Here is a 21,858-nt window from a genome sequence, read left to right on the forward strand (position 1 = left end):
AAATAGTTTTACACCAATATTGCACTTCTCTTTTTGTGGTAGAAATTATTTCACTTTTATTAAACATTGTAAAATCTATTATAAAACTATAAAAATCTAAGTACCTGGAAAACACGATTATGACCACTAATCAAAAATTAATTTTAACTAATCACAAAAGGACAAATAAGTCATTTCTTAAAATACTTGCACCACATTAGTTTCGTATTTATTGCTGCTGACATGTCGTCACCATATTTTTTTGGTATATTTTTTATTTATTTTATTCCTTCCATTTATTAACACAATAAAACATTTATTCTAATTAGTTTTAAAATTCAAATTTAAATTAATTCATAATTACCTATGGCAAGCCTATTTACGTAGGTTAATTGCTTTGGGTTGAAATACGAAACATCACGCAGCAATTCTCCATGTTCTACAACTTTCCATATTAACACAATAAAATACTTATTCCAATTAGTTTTAAAATTCAAATTTAAATTAATTTCATAATTACCTATGGCAAGGCTATTTATGTAGGTTAATTGCTTTGGGTTGGAATACGGAGCATTACATAACAATTCTCCATGTTTTACAACTTCCCATAAACCCTAAATTATTTTTTATTTCTGATTTCGAAACCTTACATATATCCATGGAATTCTCTTCCCTTCCACTAACCGGTGCTCCTTTACATCCATTGAATTCGGAAAAAAGGTTGTGGCTTTGCATTTGATATTTTCTTTCATCCGTATTCATCATTTATGAAATTCGATTCTGCTTTATGTTTTATTCAAATCCTATTATGTGTTTCATCGGTATTCACTTCTTTGCAACATTAACCTGGATTATTTTTGTTTCTTTTGATGGCAAACAGAAGCATATTTGGAATGTCTCGCCCTATTGAAGCTGTTAAAGACATCAATGATTCCAAAGATTTATGGAAAATTGCTGTTAGATGCAAGCATATGTGGACTGTAACCAGTGCTTCAAACAAGGAGCACATAGAGATGGTATTAGTTGATTCAAAGGTGTGTATGTTTGTTACTGATAACATCTGCAAATTTTATAATTTATAACATTTAATTCTGATACCATCTGCAAAATTGCTAATTTCTAACGTTGTTAAATAAATTATGGTTTTCAGCTGGATTTGATTCAAGCTATTGTGCCATCTTATTTGGTTCCGAAATTCAAGATGTAGTTGGCAATTGGAAGTTCATACGTTATGCAGAATTTCAAAGTCTCGAATAATGACTTCTCTTTTAGGTCTACAAAGCATAATTGCAAATTGGTTTTCTGTGGATCTACTTCTGTGAAAAAAATGGACATTGACAGCATTCCTTCAAACTACTTAAACATACTTGGTTTGGATGCAATAGTTGAAGGAAAATTTCAGTCTAATTTGTTAGTTGGTGAGTTATACCCAAATATTAATTTTTAATGTATCTTAACTTTGGTGTACATGAATATTATGTTTGATCACAATCATTATCTATTTTGTAGATGTCATTGGAGGAGTTACTGAGATTTCTCAATCCCAAATAATACCTGACAATAACAAGAGCAAAGTGGTTTTCACATTGACTGACATGAGGTCTTTATTGTATAATATCGCATTTTGCAAAATCATGTTTATATTTTATTAATAGATTTTTTTTGGATGCAGCAAAAACTCTGTTCAATGTACTCTATGGGGTCAACTTGTTGTCCAACTCTATGAATATTATACAAATAACAAGGATGATGGCAATATTGTTGTTTTACTTATTAATGCAAGAATTAAGGAAGCACAAGGTATCAAATTTTTTATTGGTCTTAATAACCATCCAAAACATTGTGCTGATGAGTGATTAAATAACTTTTCAGGAGCTTATCCATTGAATGTATCCAACGCATGGAGTGGCACAAGATTATTGATAAATGATGTTAGCGTTAATGAGATAAACGAGCTTAAAGAAAGGTATAAGTTTTAAATACTCCTGTGTTATTGCAATGTTTTATTTTACACATTTATCTCATCTTTTGATTCATCTATCTTTCTTTTATGTGTTAACAAGTCTGAAGAATGAATTACCATTGTTGTCTTCTTCGAGTCTGCAAGTGGATGTCACGCAGAACTCACAGTTCTCAGAATTCGATAAGTTTGTGTGGAAAGCTCAAATTTTGAGTCTGGAAGAAATTGCAATTCTTCGTGATGTAAGTTATGAATTAATCTACTTTTTAAATTTACAATAAATATGTCTAAATATTGTATTTAATTTAGTTGTAACAATTAATCCTTCATGAGACAACCTGTGTCACCGTTGCAACATTGGAAAAATTTGAATGTGGACAGTCAGGATGGTTTTATGATGGATGTGTTGAATGTACTAGAAGTGTCTCTTTAAAGGATGGAAAACTGATGTGTTATTCCAAACATGTGTCTGCAGAGCCTGTTCCAAGGTATTATGTAGTTCATGATTATCTTTCCAAACTATTTTGTACTTCTGAACATGTATATACTTATAGTATTGTCATATTTGTTATAGGTTTAGGCTTGATGTCTTGGCTTCCGACGGTAAATTCAAGTATAAGTTTATTTTTTGGGACGTTGATTGTGTAAAGTTGATTGGAAAGTCTGCTCTTCAAATGAAAACAGAATTGATCAAGGTATACCTTTGTATTTTCTCAATATTAACCCATATTTAACCTATTGTTAACACATATTTTTGTCTATTCAGTTTGGAGAATATGATCCACTTGAGTTCCCTTACGAACTTGATTCAATCCTCAAAAAGGAGTTCGCTATAAGAGCAGTATTTTTGCCCAACAAGGCACATCTATCTGTAATTGCATTTAAATGTGACGAGGATATCCGTAAGAGGATAAGGGATAGCTTCAAAACTGAGGAGGTATTACATTTAAATTTATTTGATGTATACCTTATTTAAGTATATGTTATTAACGATTATCATAATTTGCAGCATACTTCAAAGCTTCAAACTCCGGATCATTTGTCACAGGAGGACTTGCTAACTATTTCTGTTAGTTTTTACTCCAATACAATGTACATGTTGCTATAGCTTTATGTTCATTTATAGTAATACTGATAATTGTTTTCCATGATATTTGCAGGAGCCCATATCTGCATCTGCTGATTATGATCCTACAGATGGTAATTCAGCCCTTACTCCATCAAAAAGGTCTCTAACTGATGCAGTCGATGATTTAGAGAGTGTCCAACTGTCTTCCACCAAGCTTACAAAGGATATAAAGATGGAAAAATAATAACCTGCAACAGTTTTAGGGGTTTTATCGTTTTTCAGTTTTTGATAGACTTTATGTATTTCTTGGTGCTGTTTGCTTCTTTTGTTACTTTGGACAACCTATCATTAATCAAAAACAATTATCTTTATCATGCTATAAATTTATATCTATATGTCACTTTGATATCTTCAATTTTAAGGGAGTTATCGGTTAAAATTTTAAGTTTACGCATGCGATACTATACTGCATCCATCAACCTTCCAATTACCATATCAATTATAGAATCTGCAACTATTTGTTCAACGTTAATTATTCAGTAACAATTTAAAAATATCATAACACATTATAATCAATGTATAATAGACTAAATCAAACATTTCGATATAAAAATGTTTCATATTCTCATTATATTCATGTTGTGACTGTTTGTGAATTTGAACAATAACTTTAATAACATCATGAGCAGGTACCTTTCTTTACATTAATTTGAATTACATTCCTTATGCTCATGATGTTAACCTTTGCGTTATCAGACTGTTATTCTCTTTGCAGGTAGCATATATGGTCTTTAGGTTAAGTAATATTATGGAAGTTCATGACTTATAACATTTTCAGACTGTTATGCTCATTAGGCTAAGTAATAGTATTGTGGATATTCATGACTTATGCCAAGATGCTTTGATAAATTTCTTCCTTAACCTTTAAGAGCATTCCAGTTTTCATTTGAGAACATCTGTTAAAATTAATTTAAAAAATCAAAATACAATTAAATCAAACATTCTTAGATAACCTTTTTTTATAACTGTGAGATGAATGAATATTGGATATGATGATGATCAGCTTACCCTCCCAAGGCTGAGCTTGACATCTTCGAATTTTTGAGAGTGAAGAGTAAATAATTGTTCCAACTTATAACAAGCACACAATGAACTTCTGATATATATAGCTATTTTTAAATAGACAAATATGGACATGCAATGGTTATTTATGAAGATGGTTAAACTAGGGAAGTTGATTTGATATCACATAGCCTACTAATGATGAAAATCTTTCCATCATACCTATTCTGCCTGCATTGTATAATGTGTCACATGTTGCAAGCTATGCTACTATTAATCATTATTGTTCACATTATTCCTTTTCTTTTGAGTTTCCATAACTGATTCCAGAACTGCAAATCAAGTTGTATCTACTTTGTGTTAACAATCATATCAGATTATATAAAGTGCATGTTAGTGTTCATATTGTAAAAACATTCTAACTTTATAATAGATATTAATTTCTATGTTTATTTATAGACATGCAGTTGTCAACCACTCAGTTGAAAAATTTGACACTAATAGAAATTGAGAATATGATGCAACTAAATCGAAGAAGTTTGCATGAATTTAAGGACATGCCTTATCCAGATTCGTATGTCATACGACATGTCGGCAACAGACTGATTTATGACGAACATGATTACAATGCCGATAATGAACGTGAAAAATTCCAGAATTTATTTGCTGCCCTAACAGGTTTATTTACATAACTGTTATATGATGCTGTGAGACAATATGATATATGATGGCTTTTTATGTTCAATACTTAATTTTGTTTATGTTAAATGTATAGATGAACAACGTTCAATCTTTGAACAGATTATGGAAGCTGTGAACAAACAAAAGGGAGGGGTGTTTTTTTTACATGGCTATGGAGGCACCGGAAAAACTTACATGTGGAGAACATTATCAAGTGCAATTCGTTCTGAGAAAAAAATAGTTCTTACTGTTGCTTCAAGTGGGATAGCTTCGTTGTTATTGCCAGGGGGTAGAACTGCCCATTCAAAGTTCAAAATTTCCGTGCCAACACTTGACAACTCTACTTGCAATATTGGCAAAGACACCGAACATTCGGAGTTATTTGAAGCAACGGATGTCATTATATGGGATGAAGCACCTATGGCCCATAAAAACTGTTTTGAGGCATTAGATAAAACTCTTAAAGATGTGATGAGCAAAAAAGGTCTTGCAAATACAATATTTGGCGGAAAGGTTGTTGTTTTCGGAGGAGATTTCCGCCAAATTCTTCCAGTTGTTCCAAGAGCAGGCCGTTCTGATATCGTACATGCTTCCATCTGTTCTTCTTATGTATGGGACTATTGTCAGGTTCTAACACTAACAAAAAACATGAGACTTCAGCATGGAAGAGATGGTATAACTTCTAATGAACTTGCAGAATTCTCCAAGTGGATATTAGATGTTGGGGATGGTAAAATTAGTGAACCAAATGATGGATTGGCTGACATAGAAATTCCTCATGAACTCTTAATATCCAAGTTTGAGGATCCTATAAAATCTATAGTGGAAAGTACTTATCCCAATTTGCTGGAAAATTTTCAAGATGTACAATATTTACAAGGAAAAGCAATACTTGCCAACCATTGAAGTTGTGGAAAAAATCAATCATTATGTGTTGGACATGATACCAGGTATACTATACATAAAAAATCCATTATTTCACATTGATTTTACAAACGTATAAAGATTTATATATTTTTTTCAATATGTAGGAGAAGAGAAAGAGTATTTGAGTTTCGATTCAATTGATAGAACCGATACAAGTTATACTGAAGCTTATGAAGTTCTCACACCAGAATTTCTTAGTAAACTTAGAACATCAGGTCTACCAAATCATAGGATCAGATTGAAGGTTGGAACTCCAATAATGTTAATGAGGAATTTGGACCAAAGTGAAGGATTGTGCAATGGAACAAGATTAATTGTTACAAGGTTGGCAAATCATGTAATTGAGGCAAAAATAATGTTTGGCAAGAACATAGGTAACATGTTTTACATTCCTCGCATGTCAGTGTCACCGTCTGAGTCACCTTGGCCATTTAAGCTAATTAGGAGACAATTTCCAATCATTGTCTCCTACGCAATGACCATTAATAAATCCCAAGGCCAGTCGCTCGATAGTGTCGGATTGTATTTGCCTACACCTGTTTTTAGCCATGGCCAATTGTATGTGGCAATTTCAAGGGTTACAACAAAAGGTGGTCTAAAAATCTTAATTCATGACAACGAGAATGCCCCGTCTTCTACCACCACAAATGTTGTATACAAGGAGGTTTTCCAATCACTCTGTTAGTTGGTAAGTGCAATCAACTATTCAATTGCATACTTAAATTTTAATTACTCATTATTATCTAATTGTATATAGTAAAATTGCAGATACATATCCTGGAATGAATATCAAGTGGTACTACGAAGACAACACCATGAACATTCATTTATTGTTTTACATTATTAGTATTTTGATTGTTATCGCATTAGTGACATGTACTATTTTCTTCAAATTGACATCTACTTTTGTTATATTATGTTATGTTTTCATTGATATGTACGAAGGATTTTTACAAGTCAATTCTAGAACCATGTTATATGAATACAGACGAGACCCGTGCGGTAGCACGGGTTTCTTACTAGTATTATTAAACTCTTCATTATGTAGCATGTATATATTCTATCATAATGACAAGAAATCCCCATAACTTTTGAAAATTCATTTACCATCCACTTATTTGCAGTGTATAATATTCAACCGCACATAATCCTAACCGTCCAATATCATTTCAAATTCTCAAACCGTCAGATCAAAACTGCACTTCACTCATGTTAAGTTAAGTATCATCGATGTCATGTTATCTCCATCATCTTCTTCTTCTCTCTATCCTCTTCATTTTCGTTAAACCCTATAAACACACACCTTAAACGACGTCGTTTTTTCATCCAACTATGAACCCTTCCACGCTTAAACCTTCCTATTCCCACCCTTCCGTTTTACTACCCTCACCTTCTCCGTTACGCACACAGCGACGTCGTTTTAGGGTCTCACTCCCTCGATGCTCCTCCGACACTAACACTCCTTCTCCCTCTTCGCCGCCGCAGCGACCGCCGAAGGAACTCACCGGAATCGAGATTCTTGTCGATAAGTTATCTTCGCCGGCTAGACTTGCTACATCCGCCGTCATCGTTGCTGGCGCGGTTGCTGCTGGATACGGTTTAGGTTCTAGGTTTGGAGGAAGCCGTAATGCCGCGCTTGGTGGTGCGGTGGCTCTTGGTGCTGCTGGTGGTGCTGCGGCGTATGCTTTGAATGCTGCTGCACCGCAAGTTGCGGCGATTAATTTGCATAACTATGTTGCTGGATTTGACGACCCTTCGATTTTGACGAAGGAAGATATTGAAGTTATTGCAAACAAGTTAGTCTTAATTGTGTAATTATTTTGTTTTAAATTTTAAGATTAAGGTTAATTACTTGATTTTGAATTGGTTAATTTTTTCTTTTCAGGTATGGTGTGAGTAAGCAAGATGAGGCATTTAAGGCTGAGATTTGTGATATATATTCCGAGTAAGCTCCGGATTGATTTATTTTTTTGTACATTAATTATCCGTTGAGTTGTTTTTACGATTTGTGATAAGGAGTTAAAGATGGTATCTATGTAGCACTGACACTTCTGGAAGGCGTGTCGGTGTCGGAACGACACTTATGGTTACATTTGATTTATTTATTTTTTCAAATTATTACCGGTGTTTCTATGTTAGTGTCAGGCTGTATTCAGGGTGTCTGTGCTGCATAGGATGATATGGCTGTTTAATTTCTGCATTTGAGTAATTGATTTGTATTTTGACTTGCTTAGGTTTGTATCTTCTGTGATTCCTCCTGGTGGAGAGGAACTTAAAGGGGATGAAGTTGATAGGATTGTCAAATTCAAAAATTCTTTAGGTCTTGAAGACCCGGACGCTGCTGGTGTACATATGGAGGTAATTTTTGTGTTAGTTTTACATATATATGTGACATTTGAGGGTGTTTATTTTGAGTAGTGAAAGCAGTTCTGCTTCTTACTGGGATGGTGTTTGTTTACCTCCTCTCCTAGATTGGTAGGAAACTTTTCAGGCAAAGGCTTGAAGTAGGAGACCGCGAGGGGGACGTTGAGCAACGTCGGGTATGTTTGTTGTATTTGTTATATATACTTGAATTAACTAGCCTAATATGGCAATTTTTTTGGGCTTTAAATAAATGGTAAATACTTGGAACTTGACCATTGAGAGAGTCTCCAGTGCAGGCGTTCCAAAAGTTGATATATGTGTCAAATATTGTATTTGGAGATGCATCATCTTTTCTTCTACCTTGGAAGCGTGTCTTCAAGGTCACTGAATCCCAGGTATGTGTTACTTTTTTCTCAATAGGTATGCTTAGCCTGTGCAATTTGAATTGTATTTGTATCATGCAATTAGGTTAGGAGTATAGACGCATAGTAGAATAATTGTGTTTAGGTGTTTTTTCTTGAAACTTGAGGATTAATTTTCTGTGTGAATTGTACTTTGCCATGTTTGTTAACATTGGCATTCTGAGATAGATGTTGTCTCATTTCTTAATAATTATTAATTTTAAGATTGTAATTTCATTCATTATTAGTATTTTGTTATTTTTCATTTGTCTAGTTGACAATATTCTATTTACCAGGTTGAAGTAGCTATACGTGATAATGCTCAGCGACTGTATGCTTCCAAGCTGAAATCCGTTGGCAGAGGTAATTGTGTAATCAGTAATGTGTTCTGACCTTTATTTAGTCTTAATGTAATAAATGTGGTCAACACAGCTCATGCTTAGTCTTCATTTCAGGTTGTCATAAATTTTAATACTTGTTAATGCCTTAACAGGAAAGTAGTTTGACACATTTTTAGAAATATAATAATACTAGTGATAGAAAGCTTGTAATTTATACTCTTAGGGTTCGTTTGGGAGTTGGTTTATGGAGGGTTTTGGAGAGGAAGACTTTGGAGGGTTGCTTCTATATCTTGAAATGTGTTTGATATTTTTAAAAAGTTTAAAAAACAACATGATTTTATATGATATTGTAATATAGTGTTTTTTAAACTTTTTAAAAATAGGACACATTTCAAGATATAAACGCAGCCCTCTAGTCCCCCCCCTCCAAAAACCAACTGCCAAACGAACCCTTAATAAATTGAATGCAATTATTTCATTAAAGAAGTTAACGGTTCGGACTGTCTTAATGTGATGCTGGAGTTTGTTCAGTAATCATCTTGAATTACTCTAAATAAACAAATTCATTTTAAAGCAATTTTTAGTTATTAATGGGGTTGGCTTCCTTAAGTTTAACCAATAATTTCTTGCCAGATTTTGATCTAGGAAAACTTGTTACACTTAGAGAAACACAACGTTTATGTCGTCTTTCTGATGAGGTAATTCCTTATTTCTTCTTTTATAATCTTCTAGTACGTCTCTGGGATAACCCCTTTCTCTTGACATCAAATCATTCTTGAGTGTAGTATTATTTACTTTATTAATTGAAAAAGAAAATTTCATTTTGTAGCTTGCGGAGAACTTGTTTAGAGGGCATGTAAGGAAATTGGTTGAGGAAAATATTTCAGTGGCACTTGGAATACTTAAATCTCGCACAAGAGCAGTGTAAGACTTGGTTTTTCTCACTTCAAATATTCTTTAGTTTTGAGGGATCAGGTCATTGTGGGTTTTCATTAGTGACTGAGTTTTCCTAGCATGTTAATGCTGCAAAAGGAGGATCCATGTTAAATAAATAAATATTGAATTCTGCACATGATCTTCCTTGCCATCTGTTCCTCAGTGTTAGTGTTCGTCTCAGATGCATGCTTGCAAGGCATATTCTTATACATAGCACGCACGTGTGTTTATACACTATATAGATTAAGTACAGAAGATGTATGTATGTCAATCTTCTATGCATGGTTGTACGATCAAGATTGTCTTCTCTCACATACACACTTGACTCACATCTTAACTCAACTAAGTTTCTGGAGGAAACCCGGTGAAAAGTTTTTGGCATGTGTTGCATGTTGTAGTCATAAACATGTCCATGCTTCGTAGCTGTTTATTTCTTAGTTTTTGCAAATGTATATTTTCCCTTTCTAATCAACTATGTTTTTCAGTCCTGGAGTGAGCCAAGTTGTCGAGGAGCTTGAAAAGGTGTTGGCATTTAATGATTTACTCATCTCATTTAAGAATCATTCGGACACCGATCGCCTTGCTCGTGGTGTTGGTCCAGTTTCTTTAGTAGGTGAGTTTCCTGATTGAGTATCTGTTATTTATTTATTATTTTATTTATTTATTTATTTACTTTTTGGTTCTTTTCTAGTTTTATATTGAGTTCTTGAAGTTAAATTAAATTCACTTTTGGCGTAGGAGGTGAGTATGATGCTGACAGAAAGATGGAAGATTTGAAACTCCTTTATAGGGCATATGTTTCAGATGCTCTGTCTAGTGGGCGCATGGAAGATAATAAGGCAAGTGATCATAACATTCAAATAGAAAAGTGGAATTGCCAACATGTTTAAATTGTTTATCCAAGATTTTTGTTTTATAGTTGAATAAGAGCAGGTGTCTGACCTACGCCAAATGATCATTTCGCCTTTGAGCTGGGCAATTTCTTCAACAGTTTGTTTTTTTATTGAGAGAAATTTCGAAGTTAATTGGAATCTTGACTTGGGAATCATTTATTTCTGTGTGTTTGGTATAAGTGTTCTGTTTTTTTTGTCAGTAAATGAATACATTCCTTAGGTCAGTTTTGTATTTACATTTCCTGGAAGAACCTCCCCTCATGGTGGGAATCCAAAGATTCCCATGAAGATGAGAAACTTCCTCTCAACATTATCTATGAAAACTTTAGTCGTATCAAACACATTTTACACATTCCTAGGAATTATGATTCCCGATAATGAAAAAATGCATTGTATACCAAACACCCCGTTAATGTTGTGGTAATAATTTCAGTTGGTTGTACTGAAACTTCCAGAATGAAGTTCTGTTTCTTTTCCACTCTTAAATTACCTGATTTGGATATTCTCTTAAACTCAGCACTCTAAGAATATGTATCACCATGGAGATTTGTTTACTGTTGATATTAAATATGTAACTTCATCTGTGTGAATACTTATTTTATGATTTTATGATTTCTAACATATTTATTATCAATCTCAGTTTGCTGCTTTAAATCAGTTAAAAAATATATTTGGACTGGGTAAGCGTGAAGCAGAAGCTATTTTACTCGATGTTACAACAAAGGTTTATCGTAAACGACTTGGACAGACTGTTTCAAGTGGCGAGTTAGAATTGGCAGATAGCAAAGCAGCATTCCTTCAAAATTTATGTGACGAGCTGCGTTTTGATCCACAAAAGGCCAGTGAACTTCATGAAGGTAAAACTTGAAATGTGTAATTGTTAGTCAGAATTTTACCTTTTGTAAGGCCTGGATTTAGATTACTGTGAAGAGTCCTATATTAGATGATATATAATCAAGGGATTACAATCAAATCTACAGCTAAATCCCTTGATTACAAAAACCAACAAGCCTAATCATAGAGATATTTACTCAGCGGAATATAATTCTTCATGTCCTTAATACATATCTTAACAATTACTTTATGTTCTTTTAATTTTATATTTATATGCATAGTTCTTAATCTTAAGGTTGTGAACTTGTAAATATAATATTCAATTCAATTACGTATTCTTTGTTGTTCTGACAGTTCGCTTTTTATACAAAATGTTATTTACTATAATTTTTTATTATGTTTACTATTTTATGGCACAATTTAACAATAGTTCATTGTTTTAAGAAATTTATCGCCAAAAGCTTCAGCAATGTGTTGCTGATGGGGAGCTCAATGATGCGAATGTTGCTGCTTTGTTGAAGCTGCGTGTAATGCTCTGTGTACCTCAACAGACTGTTGAAGCAGCTCATGCAGATATCTGTGGCAATTTGTTTGAAAAGGTGATAACTTTGTTTTCTTCCCTGTCTAATTTGTCTTTCATTCAGTGTCAAATTTCATATTCCCTTTTATGCAAAAATACAGTTCATGTGTGTCGTAATGAACTGATATTATGACAGTATCATTTATGGTTTTATCCACAGTAGTTGGCAATATGTCATGTTAATAGGGACTTGGGTATTATGGGGTGTCCAAGTTCCTCATCGAGCTGTATGGGGGTGCGCTTGATGGAGTATTTATGTGGCTTGGTTGGCCATTCCTCCTTGATAGCCAGTTTCTAAGGGTGGTTCCCCCAAGTTCTTAGATAGTGATCACATGTAGTGGTTGTTGTTTGTAGGCTGGTTTTCTTCAGGGAATTGTTCTTTCTCACCTTTTATTTCTTATTTGAGGATGTGTTTTGGTTCTGGAGCTTCTTCCTTCTCTTCACCATACATTTCTACTCTCTATTCAAATATTGGTAATTTGGTAGAATGAGAAGTTGCACTTGTGTCAATATTATTTAATTGGGTGAACTCAAAATGTGGCGAGTCAAAGAGTGATTTAACTTAAAAAAATACCGAGCCTAAAAAAAACTCAATGAAACTAGATTTGATTTTTGAGAATTTCATAACATCAAACCCAAAACCGCCCAGAATGGGGCTTTAAGTTGTGTACAATGCGTTTTGACTTTGTCGATCTGTATATATCTACTATTTACATACTATCACTTCTGTTCATTAGTTGGATTATTGTACACATAAATCCAAGATGTAGAAGAAGTTCGGTACACTTAGTTGATGACATTGATATGTGAACAAATGGGGTTACTTTTTTCATTTTATTGTCATGAGTTATGTTTCAGTCTCTTGCAGACATGGTAATTTTTATTTTAATACTAATTCAGGTGTATTCTTTATAGATTGTCAAGGATGCAATTGCTTCAGGGGTTGATGGGTATGACGATGAAGTAAAGAAATCAGTAAGAAAAGCAGCACATGGCTTGCGACTCACCAAGGAGACTGCTATGTCTATTGCAAGCAAGGCGGTGAGTGTATTTAGTCAAGAGTTTTGATGCTTGTATATGTGATTAAAAATGATTAAATTTCACTATGCTGTTTTCATGACATTATTACAGGTAAGGAAGGTGTTTATTATTTACATAAAACGTGCACGATCAGCCAAAAGTAATGTAGAATCTGCAAAAGAACTGAAGAAGTTGATAGCTTTCAATACCTTAGTTGTAACTGAGTTGGTAAAGGACATCAAAGGAGAGTCTCCTGATGTTAAAACTGAAGAACCTGTGAAAGAGGAAATTAGAGAAACTGAAGAGGATGATTGGGAGTCACTTCAGACGCTCAGGAAAACAAATCCGAACAAAGAACTTTTAAAAAAGATGGGAAAGCCTGGTCAGACAGAAATTACTCTTAAAGATGATCTTCCAGAAAGGGACAGGACTGATCTTTACAAGACATACTTGACTTATTGTTTAACCGGCGATGTGACTACAATTCCATTTGGTGTCCAGATCACAAAAAAGAAGGATGATTCAGAGTATGTTTTTCTAAATCAGCTTGGTGGGATCCTTGGATTGACTGGTAAAGAAATAATGGATGTTCATAGGGGTCTTGCTGAGCAAGCTTTTAGGCAACAAGCTGAGGTACTTTTGGCGGATGGACAGTTGACAAAGGCCAGGGTTGAGCAGCTTGGTAAGATTCAGAAGGAAATAGGCTTATCGCAAGAATATGCTCAGAAAATAATAAAAAATATAACCACTACAAAAATGGCAGCTGCCATTGAAACTGCTGTAACTCAAGGGAGGCTCAATGTGAAGCAGATAAGGGAGCTTAAGGAATCCAATGTTGATTTAGACAGCATGGTTTCTGTGAGCTTGAGAGAAACCCTCTTTAAAAAAGCTGTTGGTGATATTTTCTCATCAGGTACTGGAGAGTTTGACGAGGAAGAAGTTTACGAAAAAATCCCATTAGATCTCAACATCAATAAAGAGAAAGCAAGAGGAGTTGTCCGCGAGCTTGCACAAGATAGACTATCCAACTCACTCATTCAGGCCGTGGCGCTATTAAGACAGAGAAATCAAAAGGGAGTGGTAAGCAATTTCCTAAGTTTCATGTTCTCTTGTTCTAATAGTTTTTAAGATTTGGTGGTTTTGAATGACTAAGTTTGATTGCTTATTGTTTTCTGTGCAGGTTTCTTCACTCAACAACTTACTGGCTTGTGATAAAGCAGTACCCTCACAGACACTTTCATGGGAAGTGTCAGAGGAACTTTCTGATCTATACACCATATATTTGAAGAGTGATCCAAGTCCTGAAAAATTGAATCGTTTGCAGTATCTGTTGGGCATAAATGACTCGACCGCAGCTGCACTTAGGGACTCCGGAGATAGATTACTTGAGACCGCGGATGAAGAGAAGTTTGTATTCTAGTTCTTGTCATGTAATGAAATGTTTGGCAGTAGAGGCATTTTGGAGAGGCCATGATGAGTCCTCATAATTCTGTATTATTGTTTTTCCATTTGGTTTAGTGGTGAAGGGAAGAATGTTGTAATAGATTCTTGTAGAGATGAGTGCAGTGTTAGACGATGAAATCTTAGATAATATGTATTGTGACAATTTAAATAATTAATCGCCATTTTGTACGAATGGAAACAAGTTAGTTATTGTAGAAAAATAATTTATTATATATTTGATTGGAATCCAATTATTAGTGTGTTTAAATAGAAAATTGAGTGGTGGCAGCATTTCTCAGAAAAAAGTGGTTAGTGTGGCCTGGAAATATGTTTGTCAGCCCAAAAACAATGGTAGTTTAAATCTCCGTTTGCTTGTCTGTCTTAATCAAGCCTATATTCAAGCCTATAATCTCCTGCTGGGGCTTTATGTCTTCATGGCATTGCGAGCCATCACATTCACCTTCTTTGTGGAAAGGAATTAAGGAGGAATATTCTACTGTTTTAGAAAATGCTTCTTAGAAAATGCTTCTTGGTCGTTGGGTAATGGTAGGGTAGGAAGATTAAGTTTTGATTATGTTAGTGTTTTTATTGGCCGATTGACATTTATATTTGGCTAAAACATAATAGCAGTAAAACATAATACAAGTGTAATCTTGCAAATATAAAAATAACAAAACAGGTACATGCAAGATGTTATATGGAATGTCATGACATCAACTCATGACATCGCGCCTGTAGAACTGGAAGGAAGATTCAGTCTGTTGCTCAACAGATACAGGATATTCGTGGAATATTTTGTAATCCTATGTGGCGCAAATTTAAAGGTCAAAAGAATATTTAAGAATCAAATCAGAAGATTGAAGATTCAGGAAGAATCAGATCAGAAGATTGAAGCTTCAGCAGTTTCTAATTTAGGAGATAAATTAGGAAACTCATGATTAAAAAGACCTTGATTGTAGCTGAAGATTTCTGCAGCTTTGTAACAGCAAGGAGTGTTGCGATTTGTAAGCTCAAGTCCAATTGAGAATATGTTATAAATAGAAATCTTTGTAACCTAGTTTTATAGAGAAAACCTTGTTTAGAAAAGATGTAGTCATTAGGGTTTCTATAGGTAGACCACCCAGGTTGTGGGATGGCTGCCATGTTCTTCTCGAAACCTGTAGGTAAGAGAAGTGATTGTTCTCACTCGAAACCAGTAGGTAAGAGTTGAGTATTGTATTCTTGATTGAAGTTGTGAAGCAAGATCAAGTTATTGTTCATTGTTAATTGTGTAAATAGCTGTTGCAGGGTTGTAACAGTTAGGTATCACTAGGGAGTGAGCAGAGGTTCTCTTGTCTTGGATGGATGTCTGAGATAAAGAATGTTAACCAAGAACCATGAAGGATGATGTCATATCTAATGTCACAACATCATCTCAAGATCTTCAGTTTCTTTGTAGTATATTTGCCAAGAGAAGAAAGTATAAATGTGAAGAGGTAATCAGTCAGAATGACCTAGTGTGAGTAGAAAATTCTAACTTAAAAGCTGGTAAGTACTTTGACGGGAGACTTAGTATTTATTGGGTTTAGAACCTGTATGCTAGACTGAGAAGAAGTTCTTCTAGCTATGTGTTCTCAATTATCTTCACACATTAAGGAAGAATGGCAAGAGTATCTGGTGCAACATTCTGATTCTGTTAAATATCTTGATAGGAGCTGGATATTTACAATGTCTGTATGAAATGATTCAGACGTGTATGCTGAAGATTGATTTATGGTTATACAATCATAGTTTCTTCTACTTCAAGTTGCAGAGTGTGGCAATCTGAATCTTGTGTAGCAAGTAAACTGAGGTTTCTAAACTTGGAAACTGTGGCAAATTCCAAATGAAGGGAACTTCAAGGACGAACATCAAAAATGTCCTAAATTTGTATATCTCAGGGGGAGTAAAAGAGTATGAAGATTAGCAAAGACAATGTTATTCTGCTTCTATCCTAATGTAAAGTCCTTCAAAGACTAACCTTGAAGTCAGAAGAACAAAGTCACACAAGATGTTAGAACATAACTCAAATCATGTTTATTCTCAAAGACCGACAAAGAATATTCTTTGCATTATCATCCAAAGACATGGATTGAAGGTGTGTATCACTTATTCTGACCTAGTGCATGATCCAACCTATGCGCAAGTCCACCTGGTGCAGTTCGTCTTCAAATAACATCTCTTGATCGAGACTTTAGTTAAAGTCCAGGTATGTTGTTTAAATTGCTCAGGTTTATAGAGTCTTTTCGTTTTGTTTGAGTCTTGTTTGAGTCCCTCATGTTCTTCTTTCGAATATGAGAAATGTCTAGAGTCTAGGTTATGGTTGTCTAATTGTGACAATTATAGGGTTTAAGGGTAGTGTTCATACATTGTTAAGTCTGAGGTCATTCTTTACAGTTGTTTGGTAAAGAATAAGAGTCTTGTTTCGTGTCGTGAACACAAATTATTTCTTGTGTTCCAAGTCCTCTATAGAGAAGTGTTATCTCTATGGATAGTCAGAGTTTGTTTGAGTTCAGATGAACTTATGTCTTGAGTGATGTCAACATCACAAAGTGCGTTTATTATGGAAGAAGGACTAGGAATATGCATTAGAAGTTTGAAAAAGCGACTTTATTGTCTAAAGTGGCAGTTCAGACATGATGTGGATTAGAATGGGCAGGTTCTGATCTGGATGTAAGTAATTTGTTCTGGCAATACATAATTACTTTCATGATGAAGACTTCACTTAGTGAAAATGACTATGAAGACAAAAGTTCTATGATCTGATCAACACAGCTAAGGGTAAAGGAGAATCCTTCCGGTTCAAGGAGAATGTTAATCAACACCATATCAAGAAGGATTTCGAATTTTCTTAAGCAGACCATGATCTGATCCAAACATGGTAAGGTTATGCTTAACAAAGTTCAAGAAGTGGCAACCTCTCTGTGCGTGCTTCTAGGGTCAAGAGGTCATCAGTTGATCATTTCTGGAGGAGATAAGTTAGTAGACAAGGGTCTGTTGAAGAAAGAGATGAACCTTGTGGAAAAATATTGGTAGTACAAATGTCAGACACTATGTTGTGACTGTTAGAACAAGTTTGTTCTGATCAATATTCTGTGTTTTAATGATAACATTATATATGAATTTTGTATAAGATAATGTGGTACTCTAATACTTTGCATTTTCCATTTCAGGAAATATATAAAGAGTATGCACAAATCAGCGCTCAGAAGCAACTGACTCTGGAAGTTTTGGATGGCTTCATCAGAACATGCTCTGGCAAGACATCAGAAGATGATCAAGCAGAATCAGAACATGAACTGAAAGCATCAGAAGAATGAAGTCAGAAGAACAAGCTCTGAAGTTCTGATGGTATCACGCTCAAGCTCTTCAAAGTCAGAAGACAAGAAGATGCTCTGCACCAAGCTGTTGACTCTGATATTCAAACGTTGTTATATACAAAATCTGAGTCCAGAAGAAAGTACAAGATGAAAAGCTGAAACGTCTAATCTCTGACTGACAAAAGGAACGTTAGAAGCTACAAAAGGCAAAGTCAGTAAAAGCAGGAAAAGCAAGGCTGGAGGTAGTTGACAAAAGTGTGAAACATTAAATGCAGAGCTGTACTATTCACGCAAAGCATTAAATGCTCCCAACGGTCATTTCCTCTCAACGCCTATAAATATAAGTTCTGATCAGAAGCAAAGTAGAACACTTGTGCATAATACTGAAACGCTGTCAAAATCAAATCTCACGAACTTCATCTTCAACCTCACAAACTCTTGTAATATTTAGTGAGTGTTCAGCTTAGAACTTAAGAGAAATATCACTGTTGTGATTACAGCTTTGTTATAAGCAATCTTACTCTTGTAAACATTATTTTTTGCATTGTTTTGTAAAAGGTTCCTAGAGTGATCAAGTTGTGATCTGTAGACTCTAGAAGACTTAGAAGGTCTCTAAGTGGATAACCATTGTAATCAGTTGGACTAGTGGATTAAATCCTCAGTTGAGGTAAATCACTCTAAGGGGGTGGACTGGAGTAGTTTCTTTAACAACGAACCAGGATAAAAATAATTGTGTTCATTGTTTTTATCTTACAAGTTTTTGAAGTCACACTTATTCAATCCCCCTTTTCTAAGTGTTTTTCTATCCTTCCATTGGCATCAGAGCGCCGGTTCTAGGTGCAAGCACTTAACCGTGTTAGATAAAATATTCAGGGAGAAAAACACAAAGTCAATATGGTTGAAACAACTTCATCTACTCCTACACCTGAACAAAACAACAATGGTAATGGAAGCAATAGTTTTAATGGCTATAATAGACCACCAGTTTTTGATGGTGAAAACTTTGAGTACTGGAAAGATAGACTCGAAAGTTACTTTCTTTGTCAAGATGGTGACTTATGGGATCTAGTGCTGGATGGTTACACACATCCTGTAAATGCTCAAGGTGTCAAGGTGTCTAGACAAGCCATGAGTGATGCTTAAAAGAAAGACTTCAAGAATCATCACAAGTCTAGAACTATATTGCTGAATGCTATTTCTTATGCTGAATATGAGAAAATAACAAACAGAGAAACTGCTCATGACATCTTTGAATAATTGAAGATGACTCATGAAGGTAATGCCCAAGTCAAGGAGACAAAGGCTCTTGCTTTAATCCAGAAGTATGAAGCTTTCAAGATGGAGGAAGATGAAAACATTGAAGTTACGTTTTCAAGATTCCAGACTCTGACTGCTGGATTAAGAGTGCTTGACAAGGGATATACAAAGGCTGATCATGTCAAGAAGATCATCAGAAGCTTGCCCAGAAGATGGGGCCCAATGATGACTGCATTAAAGATTGCTAAGAATCTGAATGAAGTTTCTCTTGAAGAGCTGATCAGTGTCTTAAGAAGCCATGAAATAGAGCTGGATGCAAACGAACCTCAGAAGAAAGGTAAGTCAATTGCATTAATATCTAATAATAAAAAATGCACTAACGCTTTTCAGGCTGAAGAAGAAGATTCTGAAGAGTCAGAATCAGAAGAAGAAGATGAACTCTCTATGATCTCCATAAGAGTAAATCAACTCTGGAAAAGCAAACAGAGGAAGTTCAAGAACTTCAAGAACTTCAAAAGGCCTGAAAAAGGGGAATCTTTTGGACACAGAAGATCTGACAAGAAGAAGGTGACGTGCTATGAATGCAAAGAGCCAGGACATTACAAGAATGAGTGTCCAAAGATTCAGAGGGAAAAGCCCAAGAAAAAGTTTGAAAAGAAGAAAGGTCTTATGGCTACTTGGGATGACTCAGATTCTTCTGATCAAGAGTCAGACTATGAAGATGAGCAGGCAAACATAGCGCTGATGGCCACTGTTGATGATGAATCAGAATCTACATCAGACTCAGACTCTGAAGAGGTATTTTCTGAACTTTCTAGAGATGAGCTAGTTTCCAGCTTAACTGAAATTCTGGAAATCAAGGCTAAACTTAGTATCAAATACAAAAAGCTGAGAAAACTCTTTGCATCTGAAACTAAGAAGCTTGAAATAGAAAATGCCGAACTTAAAGAATTTTTTTTAAAACTATCTAAAGATGCTGAGTCATCTTCTAGTTCAGAAAAGTCTATTCCAAGTGTGAACAATATTCTTAAGGAATATGACTTGAGTTTCAGGAAGTTTCTATCTAGAGGTATTGGAAGAAGTCAACTTGCCTCTATGATATATGGAGTTAGTGGAAACAAGAGAATTGGCATAGACTATGAAGGTGAAATCCCATATAAACTTGAACCGGTTGATGAGATGAAAATCACATACAAACCTCTGTATGATCAATTCAAGTTTGGCCATTCTCATGATATAAAGCTCACATCTAACTCTAAGAGTTTTCATTTAACACACACCTAGAAGTATGCTGCACACACTAGAAAATATCATGCTATTCAGAATAGGGAATATCATGCTGTACCTCCTGTTAATCTTCATGCTAAACCTCAGTTCAATCAGAACTTGAGGAGAACTAACCCAAAAGGACCCAAGAAAATGTGGGTACCTAAGGAAAAGATTATACCTGTTGCAGATATCCTTGGAAGCCAAAAAGATAAAGGAGAACATATCATGGTACCTGGACTCTGGGTGCTCGCGACACATGACAGGAAAAGGGTCTATGTTCCAAGACCTGGAGCTTAAATCTGCTCGTGAAGTCAATTTTGGAGGGAACCAAAAAGGCAAGATCAATGGTTCTGGAACCATTTGTATCGGTAACTCTCCCTCTATAACTAATGTACTTTTAGTAGATGGATTAGCTCATAACTTATTGTCCATAAGTCAATTAAGTGACAATGGTTATGACATTATCTTCAATCAAAAGTCCTGCAAAGCTATTAGTCAGAAGGATGACTCTATCCTATTTACAGGCAAGAGAAAGAACAACATTTACAAGATTGATCTTCAAGATCTTAAGAATCATAAGGTTACTTGCCTCATGTCTGTTAGTGAAGAGTAGTAGGTCTGGCACAGAAGATTAGGTCATGCTAGTTTGAGAAATATTTCTCAGATTAACAAACTTAATCTGGTCAGAGGACTCCCTAATCTGAAATACAAATCAGATGCTCTTTGCGAAGCATGTTAGAAAGGGAAGTTTTCAAAACCCGCATTCAAGTCTAAGAATGTTGTCTCTTCTTCTAGGCTGCTAGAACTTCTGCACATTGATCTGTTTGGCCCTGTCAAAACAACATCTCTAAGAGGGAAGAAATATGGATTAGTCATCGTAGAAGACTATAGAAGATGGACGTGGGTAAAGTTCTTAAAACACAAGGATGAGTCTCATACTGTGTTCTTTGACTTCCGCATTCAGATTCAATCTGAGAAGAAATGCAAAATCATAAAGGTCAGAAGTGATCATGGTGGCGAATTTGAGAACAAATTCTTTGAGATTTATTTCAAAGAAAATGGTATTGCCCATGATTTCTCTTGTCCTAGAACTCCACAACAAAATGGAGTTGTAGAACGAAAGAATAGGACTCTACAAGAAATGGCTAGAACCATGATCAATGAAACCAATATGGCTAATCATTTTTGGGCAGAAGCAATTAACACAGCGTGTTATATTAAGAATAGAATCTCTATAAGACCTATTCTAAATAAGACTCCTTATGAATTGTGGAAGAACAAAAGCCCAACATTTCTTATTTCCATCCATTTGGATGTGTATGCTATATTCTGAACACTAAAGATCATCTGCATACGTTTGATTCTAAAGCTCAAAAATATTTTCTACTTGGATATTCTGAACACTCAAAAGGCTACAGAGTATACAATACTGAAACTCTCGTAGTGGAAGAATCAATCAATATCAGATTTGATGATAAACTTGGTCTTGAAAAGGCAAACCAGT

At 34.9% G+C, this 21,858-nt stretch overlaps 2 protein-coding genes and 1 pseudogene across 2 annotated transcripts; all 3 read left to right on the plus strand.

The window, feature by feature from the left end:
- Window positions 1–637: 637 nt before the first annotated feature.
- Window positions 638–3,252, plus strand: LOC131619340 (uncharacterized). The gene is made up of 13 exons (XM_058890449.1): window positions 638–699; window positions 860–1,013; window positions 1,130–1,182; window positions 1,252–1,397; window positions 1,489–1,579; window positions 1,652–1,779; window positions 1,852–1,945; window positions 2,043–2,181; window positions 2,321–2,427; window positions 2,514–2,634; window positions 2,706–2,876; window positions 2,949–3,008; window positions 3,100–3,252. Exons 1-13 carry the CDS (start codon window positions 638–640, stop codon window positions 3,250–3,252), a joined length of 1,479 nt encoding a protein of 492 aa, XP_058746432.1.
- Window positions 3,253–4,531: 1,279 nt separating this feature from the next.
- Window positions 4,532–6,363, plus strand: LOC131619341 (uncharacterized; annotated as a pseudogene).
- A 525-nt stretch (window positions 6,364–6,888) lies between these two features.
- LOC131620814 (protein TIC110, chloroplastic) lies at window positions 6,889–14,741 on the plus strand. The gene is made up of 15 exons (XM_058891985.1): window positions 6,889–7,474; window positions 7,564–7,623; window positions 7,913–8,036; window positions 8,150–8,218; window positions 8,339–8,437; window positions 8,740–8,806; window positions 9,418–9,482; window positions 9,614–9,708; window positions 10,206–10,333; window positions 10,459–10,559; window positions 11,254–11,470; window positions 11,892–12,046; window positions 12,943–13,068; window positions 13,159–14,127; window positions 14,228–14,741. Exons 1-15 carry the CDS (start codon window positions 7,011–7,013, stop codon window positions 14,465–14,467), a joined length of 2,979 nt encoding a protein of 992 aa, XP_058747968.1. The 5' UTR covers window positions 6,889–7,010; the 3' UTR covers window positions 14,468–14,741.
- Window positions 14,742–21,858: the final 7,117 nt, after the last annotated feature.

The sequence above is a fragment of the Vicia villosa genome, linkage group LG7, assembly GCF_029867415.1.
Source record: "Vicia villosa cultivar HV-30 ecotype Madison, WI linkage group LG7, Vvil1.0, whole genome shotgun sequence".
Lineage (NCBI taxonomy): Eukaryota > Viridiplantae > Streptophyta > Magnoliopsida > Fabales > Fabaceae > Vicia > Vicia villosa.

Excerpts from the sequence above, each read along its gene's own strand:
- LOC131619340 (XM_058890449.1), top strand. The coding sequence starts at position 638 with ATGGAATTCTCTTCCCTTCCACTAACCGGTGCTCCTTTACATCCATTG. Across the intron at positions 1,014-1,129 it reads TGGTATTAGTTGATTCAAAG|CTGGATTTGATTCAAGCTAT; the intron begins GTGTGTATGTTT and ends TATGGTTTTCAG. Across the intron at positions 2,635-2,705 it reads TGAAAACAGAATTGATCAAG|TTTGGAGAATATGATCCACT; the intron begins GTATACCTTTGT and ends TTGTCTATTCAG.
- LOC131620814 (XM_058891985.1), top strand. The coding sequence starts at position 7,011 with ATGAACCCTTCCACGCTTAAACCTTCCTATTCCCACCCTTCCGTTTTA. Across the intron at positions 8,807-9,417 it reads GCTGAAATCCGTTGGCAGAG|ATTTTGATCTAGGAAAACTT; the intron begins GTAATTGTGTAA and ends ATTTCTTGCCAG. Across the intron at positions 9,709-10,205 it reads AAATCTCGCACAAGAGCAGT|TCCTGGAGTGAGCCAAGTTG; the intron begins GTAAGACTTGGT and ends TATGTTTTTCAG.